Source organism: Bufo bufo, chromosome 11 (genome assembly GCF_905171765.1).
Source record: "Bufo bufo chromosome 11, aBufBuf1.1, whole genome shotgun sequence".
Classification (NCBI taxonomy): Eukaryota; Metazoa; Chordata; class Amphibia; order Anura; family Bufonidae; genus Bufo; species Bufo bufo.
This window is the reverse complement of record NC_053399.1, coordinates 85,351,158-85,365,207: the sequence shown is the minus strand read 5'-3', so window position 1 is coordinate 85,365,207 and position 14,050 is coordinate 85,351,158. Positions and strand designations below refer to the sequence as shown.

At 38.3% G+C, this 14,050-nt stretch overlaps 1 protein-coding gene across 1 annotated transcript; it reads right to left on the bottom strand.

Annotated features, from left to right (window-relative positions):
• Positions 1 to 496: 496 nt before the first annotated feature.
• LOC120981496 (embryonic protein UVS.2-like) lies at positions 497 to 13,008 on the bottom strand. Its single transcript, XM_040411033.1, has 13 exons — positions 12,743 to 13,008; positions 11,802 to 11,970; positions 9,234 to 9,261; positions 7,543 to 7,608; positions 5,520 to 5,654; positions 5,313 to 5,430; positions 4,266 to 4,444; positions 3,977 to 4,058; positions 3,699 to 3,826; positions 3,498 to 3,613; positions 1,723 to 1,948; positions 980 to 1,098; positions 497 to 742 (listed from the first exon to the last, which is right to left on the bottom strand). Exons 1-13 carry the CDS (start codon positions 13,006 to 13,008, stop codon positions 497 to 499), a joined length of 1,878 nt encoding a protein of 625 aa, XP_040266967.1.
• Between the last annotated feature and the right edge of the window lie 1,042 nt (positions 13,009 to 14,050).

Genomic DNA, 14,050 nt, shown 5'->3' with positions numbered 1-14,050 from the left:
GACAATGGACTTTCAATGGACTTTTAGGGCCCGTTATAGTATGACAGCTCGGGCCCACTGAAATTTCCTCTGGACCAGTCTGATACTGTCTATGGTGGCACTACAGAGAAACTAAACACTTACTGGTAGGTTTCCCTACTAATTATAGCTAATTGTAGAGGAATGTTTTGTGATCTGCATCTTATCAAGTGAGATTTCAAACAAGTAGACATTCTCCAAAGAGAACATCCTCTATAATTTCTTCTAAAAAGAACTATATGACATATCATGCTGGTTGACTAGATCATGATATTTCCTGAAGATAAGATTATGATGATTGCATGACTGTACTTTTAGGGCACCTTCACATTCTGCAGATTTTGTTGCAGGCTAAAAATCTGTTCAATTAATTTAAATAAAATGTAAACTCTATTCAGGTGCATGAAATTCTTTTTCAATCTGCAGCATGTGAAGGCATTCTTATGGTCCACCTATAGGTATAATGTCCTGTGAATTGTTAAGAAAATATAAAGACAAGGCTGTAGTACTCACAAAATTTATATGATGCCTGGAAGCCTCTAAACTGATCTCTGCCATCACTAACAAATCTCAGCCACAGTGAATTGCCTTTAGAGGTAAAGGAAGGGATTTTATAGTTCCCACAGAATGGACCCTTCCAGGTGGACCCATCCAGGATCTCTAAATAGTCATAGAGGCAGTACTGACTACTCTCTGTCTGAAAATCAGTAACCATGAAGGAAATCTGTAAAGAGCAAAAGTGTAGATTGTAATATCATATCACAAGGTGATCAGACTCCAACATTTTTCATATAATTTGTATTTATAAAATTATCATTTCTGTATTTAGTAAAAATCACGCTGATATGATTTTCTAAATATAGATAAAATTAGAGAGAGAAATTCTAGGATAACTGAAATAATACAAAAATATATATTTTAGGAGAAGCTTTGGACAAGTTAAAAAAAAAGAATACTTTACCTTCTTTCCAACAGGAGCTGTAATGGTGTAGATGCAATTCATGTTTGGGCCGTAGGAATTGGGGTAACCAGGGGATGTAAAGTTTCTTTCTGGTGCATAGAATGCTCCTCCACATTGCACTGTGGAAAATATAGTTTAATATCGTTATTGAAGTACAATATTCATACACAAATTATTTTATATTTGGTTGTCCATTCCGTTTAAAATGGAAGTCTAAAGAATAAAAAGAGAAATAAATGTAAAACAATATTTGATTTTAGCTGTTGAGAATTTTGAGCCTTTTTCAGAAAAACTGAGCCCCATAAAAAATACTTTGTAGCTAAAACTTTACAATGGTACTTAAAGATTTCAGAGATACCCTTTTAGATGTTATTTGGTTCAGTGGGCCCATAAATGCTACTTTTAAAGATCACATATTTTAAATTGTGTATCTCAAAGTATCCATAGATAAGTGATATAGTCATTGTAGTCAAATGTGGGTAATAATGAGTTGACCGCTAAAAAATGATCTTCAAAGAAGAGGAAGAAGTTCTATATGATTACTTAGTGATAGCTGCATAATTTGGCTTAATATAGCTGGTGACATAGAAAAAAAGTTACTAAAACTTCAAAAATAAATTACAAATAAACTTAATTCATACATTAGGCCATTTTCTGATTAAGTATCCACTTTAAGTTTTAAAATTAAAAGTTACAAACAATATACCAAGATAAACTATAAACTCTAGAAAGTAATAGTGTACCTGAGCTGTATGTGGCTTTAAAGCCTACTCCAGCAACACTGCTGTCACTGGAAAACTCAACCAGTAACTGGTTAGTAGAGGCAATAATTTGAGGAATCAACCCAGTCCCACAAGTTCTGTCCAACAACAGGGGATCTTTCTTAGTGGGACCATCATAAATCCTAATATAGTCAGATATACAATTGGGTGACGACTGGACATCAAAGGCAACAAAGTTCAATGTAACCTAAAGAAATAATGAAAAGAAAGAACGATCAAACCAGTTGTGTGAGTCAGCACCAATATTAATAACGAAGAGCTATTTAACCTAATTGTAGATAGACCACAATAACCCGATGGCTGTTGATTAGTTAAAGCAAATAAACTTTAACGTGTTATAGCAGGGATCAGCAACCTCTGGCACTCCAGATGTTCTGAAACTACAACTCCCAGAAAGCTCCAGTCACTTCTATGGGAGTTGTGGGAACAGCCAAGCATTTTTGCATGCTGGGAGTTGAAGGTTCACAGTAGCTAGAATGCTAAAGGTTGTTATAACATCGAGGTAAAGAAACATAAACATCATGAAAGTTGGATAACTAATGTTATAGTGAGGGGTCTTTAGAAAAATTAAACACATCTATAGATACTAATAATGACATAGGATTAGTTGATGCTAAAACTACTCATAAAAGGACAATAGCTGCTAATTTAATAAAATTTGGTGCTCTGTTCACACAAATTATTAATTTCAGGTCCTAATAAAATAGAATCAAACCGACTCCAAAGTGCCTGATATGGCATGGTTGTGTATAACACTCTGTGGTCTCCTAATACTGTATCAAATCTCTTTCAAGCTCTTGAAGGCCAAGACAGGATTAGAAATGTCAAATTGATGGTGACATACAAGACTTTTGGCAAATGGATGTTAGCCAGTAATAACAAGCATAATGCTTTATTTTTTATTTTTATTAAAGAGGACCTTTCACCGATTCTTACCCTATGAACTAACTATACAGATATGTAGAGCGGCGCCCGGGGATTTCACTGCACTTACTGTTATCCCCGGGCGCCGCTCCGTTCTCCTGCTATGCCCTCCGGTATCTCCGCTCACTAAGTTATAGTAGGCGGAGATACCAGTCCCTAAGTTATGGTAGGCGGAGTCTGCCCTAGCGCTGGCCAATCGCAGCGCAGAGCTCACAGCCTGGGAGGTTATTTTCTCCCAGGCTGTGAGCTCTGCAATGCGATTGGCCAGCGTTAGGGCAGACTCCGCCTACCATAACTTAGGGAACGGAGATACCGGAGGGCATAGCAGGAGAACGGAGCGGCGCCCGGGGATAATAGTAAGTGCAGTGAGATCCCCGGGCGCCGCTCCACATGTCTGTATACTTAGTTCATAGGGTAAGAATCGGTGAAAGGTCCTCTTTAAGCAATGTATTCTATTTTGAGAGCAGATATCTTTTTCTCTGTCTTCTGTCCTGTACAATGATGGCCACCATTTTGAGCGAGCTATCCAAAATAGATAGCTTAGAAAATGTTTCTATTCTCCTGAACACAGATGTTCTGGGAAATTTGTTATTATCGATTCCCTCATCTCTACTAATAACTGTTGGATAATTCATTCTATGTTTGTAACTTAACATCAATGATTATTCCATACTGTGGACGGCTATTTATCATGGTATAACATCTCCTTCCTGGTATACTAGACATTGAATATATAGAGGAAAAATGGTCTTATGTCAAAAAATAAGGAGCTTTGGTTCTTTGTCAATAGTTGTGCCTTTTCACTACGGTACCTGATCTGATGGTGTTCTGATCAGCCAAACACAGCTGGCATTATTCGGGTAGGCTGATGGGTAGTTGGCAGAGGTTAGACTTCCATTCTTCTCATTAAGTAAATAAGCACAGGCATCTGAAAGGGGAAACACAACTTAATCAATGACTGTGATGGATCTTGTATGTAACTTTTTGAAATCTGTAGACCTGCAAGAGCTTACTGCATTGATACAACCGGTTGATTTTAGAGACATCTAGAACACTCAGTCCATCTATTTGCCCAATTGACATGTTTGGGACTGGTATGGTCACAATGGTGGGTTGTCCTGAAGTGTTTGAGAAAGCGAAACTGTCCGATAAATAGAAAAAATAAGGTGGAAACATCAAAATTTTACAGTATCATACATCATAGAAAAGGATATTCCAGAATTTTACTTTAGTCTTTATAGTTGCTATGTATTATTAATTTTACCAACAAGTAATGAGCTAATGACCTTACCTGTTATAATGCATCACTGATTTATAGTCATACTCAAGACCAAGGTTGTTGGTGTTTTGTTTATAAAAATTCATAACGTGACCTACAAGACAAAGAATCTCTATAAGGCTTTGTCCGTGTGTGTTGAATTTCATTTACAGAATTGATTCTGCACCTAATTCCATGTGAAATCTGCATCCAATGCAGGTAAAGGAAGTTTCCACAACCCTGTTCACATGTATCACAAAATTTATATCTGCTAAGAAAAAAAAAAAAAAGTAAAATAATAAAAAAAACACGAGGAAATTACCTGGTGCTATGTACTGGTACATGATGGTGACATAGTTATCCCGGTCACTCCTTGTATGCTCATGGTAGAACCCCAGGGCATGGTTTAGCTCATGCTGTATTATTCCTCTGTACATACAGCCACCCATATCTAGTGCAACCATCTGACCTCCACCTATCCGGCCCACATATGATGCACATCTGAATATAAATAGGACATTATTATTATTTGTAATAGAATCAACAGATTTGTCAAAAGAATAATAAAGCATAAGAAAAACATCAACGTAATTACTGATATTCTGATTCACATCAAATAAACTTATTGGTTCCCTCTATAACAGTGCTACAATTAGGTGTAATTGTGGTTAATATTGAGGGATGGAACATCTCATCAGATTTTAACACAGAGGCTCACAAACCGTGTTGTAGGGTAATACATTCATGACTATGTGCAAATACAAACCATAGTTGACTTCTATTATTTTACTGATAACTTCATAGGTCGTCAGCAGTAAATTTCAGTTTCCTTCAGCTTAGTTAATATATTCTTAACTGTGACTAAATCTAGTCATCTAATAGGATGAAGAAAATTGGATCAGCTCACTCATTCCTCAAAAAATCCAGTCAATCTGATGCATGGACTAGCTGGGCTGGCTTACTACAATGGATCTTTTATACAGTATATATTTCATGCCTGGTGTGTAATCACGGACACAAAATAATAATAGAAATCTGGTCTCTACTTACATGTTTTGAGTCTACCTTTACTGTTAGCTTTTAATCTCTAAAAGGTATACTTGAAATGTTTAAAATCCATGATCAAAGACCATATTTTAAACACTGCTATTGTGCACCCAAGGTGAAATACCAATGATAAGACTGAAATAATAAGACTCCATTATGGAATTCACTTTTTAGTTAGTATAGGTAAACCAAGCTTCACACACAATAGTTGATATGGATTTCCATTTCTTCACTTGTTTCACACTAATAATCATAGATTACAATATTATACAGACACTTTTAGTAAATTAAACTTGAAAAAAGCCTCAATACTAGAACCTACCCATTTGAAGTCATAATATTGAGGTAGTCATTCTCCGTTGTCCGAGGCACAAACCTCACACAGGTAAGGGTTTCAAATTCCTCCATTGATGTCTTAAACAAGTTGAGGTTCCCAATACCTGGTGTTAAAATAACAATTATACAATGATGAATCTACCATCAAACAGTTAGGGTGGCCAAGTTAGATATGACATGAAAAAAAACTTACTATAATTGGAGGCAAACGAATAAGGCACATTGACCGTCCCATTGGCAGATTTGGGCCACAAGCACCCTGTGCAGGATGTAGCGCTGCGTCCAGTTGTTTCCAACATGTCACCTTGATGTAAGTTTATGTCATTTTCTAAATAAAGAAGATGGTGACATTTTAAATGCAGTATATACCTTTAATTTACAAATCAAATATCCAGGTCACTTTGTTGTCTAATCTAGACTTTTAGACCCATGGACAACACAGAAAGATGAGTCAATGGTTGAACACAAAGTTCAACTTTTTCTATAAAGTACAGTAAGATTAAAAATTTATAATAGAACTTGTATCATTTATACTACTGCTGCAGATCTGATTCCGTTATATGTTTAGTTTCTAAAAACTACTCCATACAGAGATATTCTCTCAACATATTCTCTATTAGGTCCATTAATATGCTCTTCGTGTTTTTAATATACAATATAGTTAAAACATAAAATATATATATATGATGGTGAAAAGAACCAATTTACTTTGAAAGACTGTTTTGCAATCATCTTAGGTGGATACTTTGTGATGATCGTAAATTACAGCCTAAATTATACTTCATAGATATATTTAGAATTCTGTCGGCTTCAGAGCCAAACTATTGCCTGTTTATTTAATGTTTCTGTAATGATTTGTTTGGAGACTTAAGGTTTGTGTGGTCCCATTGCATTTTACATAGTGACATATGAATACTGCATTTTATCAGGTTGTAGAACCCATCCAGGTGACAAATTCACTGAAGTTGTAGCAGGTCTACACAGGGATGCACCACCAATGTTGCCAGGTGAGGCCTCAGGCAGCACCAGGTAGGGGCATAAGGGGGGCAGCGGAGGGGACATGGGCAATGATTGCTTTCATTGTGGCAAATGGGTTAGGTTAACAAATTGACATTAGGGGGGCCCTGTTTCAGTTTTTGCCTCAGGCAACGGAAATACTAGGTTCACCCCTGGGTCTACAGTGACCAGATCCATGCACTAAAACAATGGCTGGTGCTCTGTAGTTCCAGCAATACCTTCCACTACCATATCCACTATAGCTATCGCAGGCTTGTTGTGTGTTCGACCCCCTAGGATAGGTCATCAATATTATAAAGTGCCAAAAACCCTCTTAAGGTTCCGTATCAGTTTTAAAATTATTTTCCCATTTAGTATGTACTGGTGACTGGTATTTTCCCTTCCTATCTGCATAACCGTACATTTATCAATGTTAAACCTCTTTGATTCCATCTCTGCCTAATCCTATAACTTATCTTCCAGATTCATCTGTAGCAGTATAGTGTCCTCTTTTATCTTAATTACTTTACACACTTAGTTGTCTTCTATAACAATTGATGTTTTACTATGCAGTCCCTCTATGAGATCTTATATAAATATAGTAAAAAGAATAGGACCCGATTCTAACCCCTGTGGTACCCATATAGTAATAGTGACCTCTCCAATATTAACCCCTTTGGTACCCATATAATAATTGTGACCTCTAATAAACTAACCTGTGTGGTACCCATTTAGTAATAGTGACCTCTCCAATACTAACCTCTGTGGAACCCATGTAGTAATAGTGACCTCTCCAATACTAACCTCTGTGGTACCTATATAATAATAGTGACCTCTACAATACCAACCTCTGTTGTACCCTGATGTTAATGATAATCTCTTCAATGCTAACCCCTGTGGTACCCCACTTTTGACATGACAGCTAAGTAATGGACATGGCCATTGCAGGGGTCAGTGCAAATTGATTGATGTACTAATGTATAACATTAATTATCTATTTATGGCACAAATCCCTTGTAATTGGTGGACATTCTCTTTAAGCACATGATTCTTGTAACAATGAAATGATTATGGCTTTCCCCATGTCAAATTATAAAACAACAACAGACTAATTATATTAGAGGGTTTTCTTTAAAAAACATTCTAAAATTATTTCTTAATGTAAATGCGTAATGTCTATAACTCATGACTTTTATTGACCAGGGAACATAAGCTGTTACCTTTGTTGACCTTGATTATCTTGGCAAAGGTTCCTTCAGGTTCTTCTGATGCCTTAGAATCTGTATCTAAAAGCATGTATATAATAAAGGAATCATGTCATGTATTTATCAGCAATGTATAATATTAGTATTCGTTATAATTCTTATATCAATTAGAATACTGCCACTCAATAAAATCTCAGAATTAGAATTTTCTTATTCTGTATTACAATTTATATCAATAGGATTTGAAGTTCAACTTCCTAACAGTCTGTGATTTATCGTTCTATTATTTTCCCCATTTGTTATTTGACTAATAAAGTCACAGAAAAAAAACCCTAAATAATCTGTGACTTTAAGACGTAACTGAAAAATTGGAAAAATAATAGAAATATAAATCCAAGAATGTAAGAGTGTTATACATCCAATCCCTTTGAAATTCATTATAATACACAATAAGACACTTCAGCTTTTATTGAAGATAAATTACCAGATTGATTAAACTTGATCTCATCTTACCCGGGCCTGATTTTGAAATTTTCTTGATCACATTTAATGTATTTTCTGTTGATTGTAAATGAGAGTATATTGATGAGTAAAACAAGAAATAAAAAATAAATATTGAGTTCTCATGGGCAGAATAAAGATAATTTTTTGTGCAATTTGCAATATAGTTCTTTTTGGCCAGCCAGGATCAATTAGCCTATACTGCGCAAGCGCTGAGATTGAATCTAATAAGCATGAAACTACAGGGTCAGGCTAAAAGAAGATTCAGAAGCCTGGTCTTGGCTTCTGAAATCAATCTGCAGGCAGGATGTTATAGAGTAGGAGCGTCTGAGCAGATTGGTCGGAAAGGATTTACCAAAATTTGTAAATTATTATTTTAATTCTCTGCTTTGAGCTCATTAGCCAAGTGGTCAGTCATATCAGTGACTGAGAACCTTTCCTGTATAAGTGTGTATACCGAGATACCAATTACCAATAGGACCATCCACATAGCTACTAAACTCAGAATGAGCAGATATTTAAATTAGAGATAATTAAAACAATTTGTTAGAATAGAAATTTGATCAGAATTATTATTTTTTTGATTCAGTAGAATCAGAATTTCTTCAAATTCATTTGTGTAACCTTTTGAGACAGAGACATTTTCCAGACATTTTAAAACATGTTTGATCTAAGTAAATATGATTTGTACCAGAATCAAAATTCTTAGTCTGTTCTAACAAATTTAACCAAAACAAAATTTAGGAAAATCGCTTATCTCTAATTTAAATGAATGAATGAGAAGTGATGCTGAATCTTTAACAAAAAACTATAGTTCATTTCTATGCAACTAAAGTTTTTGGAGCAGTGTGGGTGAGGCGACTTCTTTCGTTGCATTTGACTTACCCTGTGTCATCGCTAACCACTCTGAAGACTTAGGGCTTGTCAATTGGACAAGAGAAGGCAACACTGGGAGGTATTACTGATGAAGCAATAATGTACTGAACTGAAAGGCTCCGCCCAAAGTGCACCAAAAACCTTATCTTTATACAAACGAAAATAACCATCTCTCAGGGTTAGGCAATCTGTTTTTTATAAGAAATGCCTGAGTATGTTTTAAGAATTGTATGATACCAATAAAACTAATACCAGACTCTAAAGACACACTTGAAGAATAGTGGTACAGACACTGAAGTATAGCCCAAATAAAGCTGAGGAGCTCTTACCATATTCCTTTAATCCAGGTATGGACAGCTAGAGAAGAAACACATGCAGTCATTAGTAACACTACAATTCCAATCATGAAAAATATTTTTTTTCCATTAATATAATAGTATAAAAAGAACTCCATCTTAATGGGGTTAATTTGACAGCAATCCATAGATTTCTGCTAAATCCTTCCATAGGAATGGGACAGTCAAATATGTTTCTTTTGTCCTTCTAACATGTGCAGAGACTGTCAGGACATCTGAGAAGATACAAATTTTACTGGAGACATAAGAAATGACCTTACCTGTAATGATGGGGATAGAGGAACACTCGTCACGGATCCCACCACAAAAAGCAGGAGAAGAACAGAAATCTTCTCAGCCATGTTACTGAGAGATAGCTACAGTATTGGAAGATTGTTTTCTTGTCTAGATTAGTGCTCAATGTATATGCCTTATATACCTATAAATTATAGACCTCTACCAATCACAAAGCAGAACAAAACATATCTGTAATGGTCAAAATAACAGCCTGAAGCCCATAACAGGTTTAGAATCATCTCTGTGTGTGACCACCAGGTGGCTACCATGGAGATGCTTTTCAATTTGTTCAGGCATTCCAGTAAGTTTTCATGGTGTAATTGTTATGCCATTGATAATTTTGTGCATGACTGTCATACCTTAAAAAAAAATCTAAACCTATTTTTTTACACCTGATTACTAACATTTAAGATTTAATGGTTTTTTTTTTATATAGTTAGATTTGCAACCTCTACTTGGGAGGGCAACTATATCATTAACTTCTGTAGGGAATTCTAAAAAACAGACAGATTTATCATAGAGTTGAATATGGCTCAGTTATTAGCACAAATATAGAAATAAGTTAAAGCAGCACTTACAGGAAAAGATATTCACCTAGTGGTGGTGCCAGCAGTGATGGGTACCAGCCTGTAGTACCCCCGTTATTGAGAAAGCAAAAGAGAAACCGCAGCACTCTGTAGTTGTTTGCTTTGTTCTTGATATTCAGTGGTATTTTGTATCATTTATATTATGATGGAGTTGCTAGTGAATTTAAATTTAAAATTTATAGTGAGAGGAATAGACCTGCATGTCCTTTTAAAACAGCTGTTTGTAGGAGTGCCGGGTGTTGTACCCCCGTCGTTTAGATTTTGATGACCTCTCCTGATGATAGATCATCAATATTTATGGCCTAAACAACCCCTTTAATGTCTCTCTAATAATTATTAGTTTTGCTTTCCTCATTTATGTTATCATTTTGAGTCATAAGTGATAACGTGATGTGCTAGGCCGAAATCCGTGTTGGTGCATCTATAAGCAGTTCAAGTGTTGGTGTGAAGATGAGGGGAAAATAATTGCATAGTAGGCTGACAACTTCTATTTTACACTAGAGAGAGCATTTTCCTGAATCTGGAAATTGTACTACACTTCCCTGTCTTTAAGTTCCAGAAAACAGATTTTCAAACTGTTCCATACTTTGTGTGACTGCATACACTTAGGCCCAAAAATGTCAGGAATACGAAAGGATTCCAAATGAAAGACCTAGATCCAGAATGTGGGTAGTAGCAGCATAAGTAGTAGTAATAGTCCAAGGTTGTCCCTGCTGGTTTTGGAAAAGCGCAACATTACCCCTTCCTTGTAGGGCTCCTTCCTTTTTCCTAAGGCCTCTTTCACACGGCTGTTTTTTTTTTCCATTTTGCGGGCCGTTTTTTGCGGTCCGTATACGGTCCATATACGGAACCATTGATTTCAATGGTTCCGCAAAAAAAACGGAATGTACTCCGCATGCATTCCGTTTCCGTATTTCCGTTTTTCCGTTCCGTTTTAACATAGAACATGTCCTATATTTGGCCGCAAATCACGTTCCGTGGCTCCATTAAAGTCTATGGGTTCGCAAAAAAATGCAATGCATACGGAAGTGCATCTGTATGTCTTCCGTATCCGTTCCGTTTTTTGCGGATCGATCTATTGAAAATGTTATGCCCAGCCCAATTTTTTCTATGAAATTACTGTATACTGTATTTGCCATACGGAAAAACGGAACGGAAAAACGGAACGGAAACGGAAACACAACGGAAACAAAAAACGGAACAACGGATCTGTTTAAAACGGACAGCAAAACACTGAAAAAGACATACTGTCGTGTGAAAGAGGCCTAAGAAGTAACAAATAAACCCCACCACTCCCTATAGCAGACAGTCAAGAGAGTCTTCCTGCTAATGGCTTGTCTTCGAGCAGTCATCATTTGGGCTGTACTGAGAAAGAGGTTCAGGAGGAGGCTAGGGACCCATGCATAGCTGTGTTGACAGTAATAATAGTGGCACCTGTATCCACAAAATTGGCGTTATGGGCAGAAACAGTGGCAGTCAGGGCAAATTCATAGCAGGGGAGGGGGCAAAAAAGAGCACATCATGATATCTCACAGTCTGATAAAAGTGGCAGGGATGGTGTGGACTCTGAATGTGTGCTTGACAAGACCTGGGAGTCGGATAGAGATGCTGAGGAGACAACATCAGAGGAGGAGGGAGATGGTGACAGCCCCGGCAATAAAGTGTAGACCCAATGTACCTTGCAAAGAACAGCCAGGCCCATGTCTGTTTTAGGATCCGGCGATGCCACTGACACTGTGGACTCGTTAGGCCCAAAACATGCCAAAGCTAAGATAAACTCAGCTGCTTCTAGATCTGTGTGAGTAACTTCTGTATAGCATTTTTCTCCCCAAGGTAGAGTCCAAGATCTGCAGGAATAAAATAAGCTCTAGGCATGCCAATAAAATCACAGATAACGGAGCTCTATTGCAGTAAATTGCAGCAAACTGACCAGCATTCCCATTGAGAACAAGTCTGTCCTCCTTCTCCTGTTCCTCTTTGTTGAACCCAACCCGCATCCCCAAGCAATACACTGCCCTTGTCACCAGTTTCTTCTCATCATGCTAATATTCCTTCTCGTCCTTGTCCTCCGCTTCATCGTGAGACCTCTATAACGGCCAAGTTTGCCCATGAAAACACTTTTCTAAACCAGCAATTAGCTTGTATACAAGCCAAAGCACCACCTGACCACATTGCTGGTGGTGCAGCTGCTGCCATACCATTGTAGCAGTGCCTTGTACTCTCACGTGGAGGAGAATCCGGCAGGTCTTTGTGGTTTTTGTTGTGCAGCAACCTGGACTCCGCGGTTGACACCAGGAGCAGCTCTTACAGGCAAAGACACACAGTATTTCATTCCTGGCCCACTGCGTCAATGTTTTTTGTGGGAGGGGAGAAGCAGCACCCCATGCAACATGGCCATGTCTTTTTGACAGCCGCCCATGATTATATCAGGCTGGCTCCCACAGCAGGTACTTATCTGCCATCTGCCCCTCCTCCATGGACAAGCTCCTGTCGTTAACAGCAGCAAAGACCCCTCATCCTTCTTCCTGTCAAATGTGTTAAGTCAAGTGTTACCATGTAGCGATACAGATTAACAGTTGATAATGCACATCGACCAGCAACCATCCCACTTGCTGTCACCTAGCAGACTCCAACTGGGCAAGGTGGTCAGCGACAATGGCCGTAACATGGCTGATCTGTACTTGGAGGGGAAATAACACATGTTCCCGACATGGCTTATTAAAAAGGTTCACTGGGTTGCGCAAAATCCTAGCAATGTCCAAGACAATGTCCCTCTGTTTAGCCATTCTCATTTGGCGAGGAACACTCTCCTGACTTGCAGTGAGAGATGGGTCTGCAATTACATGACTCAATCTGCGATGTTCCAACTCTCTGGAATTCAACATTGCTCAAGCTACATCATCTGTATGAGAAGCAGAAAACCGTGAACAATGTTGTCATGCACTGGACTGCTTCAGAAGGGGGCATGTGTTGTTTCCAGTTTGGAAGTGGCAGCTTTTGCCATTTATGCAGCTCTTCATCCCCCTCATATGCACCTTAGAACATACGCTAATGCTCATGCAGCAGAGAGCAATGGAGGAAGAAGAGCTAATGCATCTTTCTGTCCATCCTATAGCTGTCGGGGTCCCACAAGGAGAAACTCCCATGGAGGAGGAAGAAGAAGATGAGGAAAGGAGCGGTTACTGGAGGAGTAATCGGAGTCGAAGGAGAAAGAGGTTGATGATGGTGATATTGGCCACAAAACTCAATTGTCTAAGTTTGGGGCAGAGTTGGAAAGAGCTGTCTCTTTTAGCACACTGGCAAGAATGTTGAGCTGAATAGTCACTTGCTTGCTACCGTGACAGGCATATTTTTGACATCAAGCTGTCTGGTGTTTACTGGATAGCCATGACTTTATATCCTTAATATTAAAGCAAAATGGGGGAACGTTTTTCTCCATATGACAGGGACGCCAAATTATGCTATAACTTGGAATCACTGTGTATGAAGCTTGCCATATCTTTTGTCATGCAGACTCCTGCCACTAACATGTCTTAAAGGGTGGCCCCTTTCCGCACTCTAGAGTCACCCCCACCCCCACCCTCTGACGGCCACAAGTAGCAGAAGTCACAGAAGCAGTAGCAGCACCAGCAGCCTGTTCAGTCTTCTCAACATAGATTTTTTTTCCTGTGCCACATCAGGCTGAGGCTAATCAGCAAGCTGAGACCTCTTGCCTGAGCTACAAATGTAAGGCCTAACTACACACTGGCCTGTCTCCGGTGCATACACTGTTCCCTGACCCCATGTATGTCTGGGCAGGCAGACTGAAACAGTGGCCTGAACTGGCATGACACACTCTTCCTTCTGGCTATCCTCCAGTGTCATCCCAGAGAGGGTTTTCAGTGCCGCAGGATGTGTGGTGACACCGAAACGGACCGTTGTCCTCCA

Bases quoted from the DNA above. Each gene is read 5' to 3' on its own strand.
- LOC120981496 (XM_040411033.1), bottom strand. From the start codon at position 13,008: ATGTTGAATTCCAGAGAGTTGGAACATCGCAGATTGAGTCATGTAATT. The intron at 3,827-3,976 runs GTAAGGTCATTA...TTTATCGGACAG, and splicing joins TCAGTGATGCATTATAACAG to TTTCGCTTTCTCAAACACTT. The intron at 3,614-3,698 runs GTAAGCTCTTGC...TTCCCCTTTCAG, and splicing joins CAACCGGTTGTATCAATGCA to ATGCCTGTGCTTATTTACTT.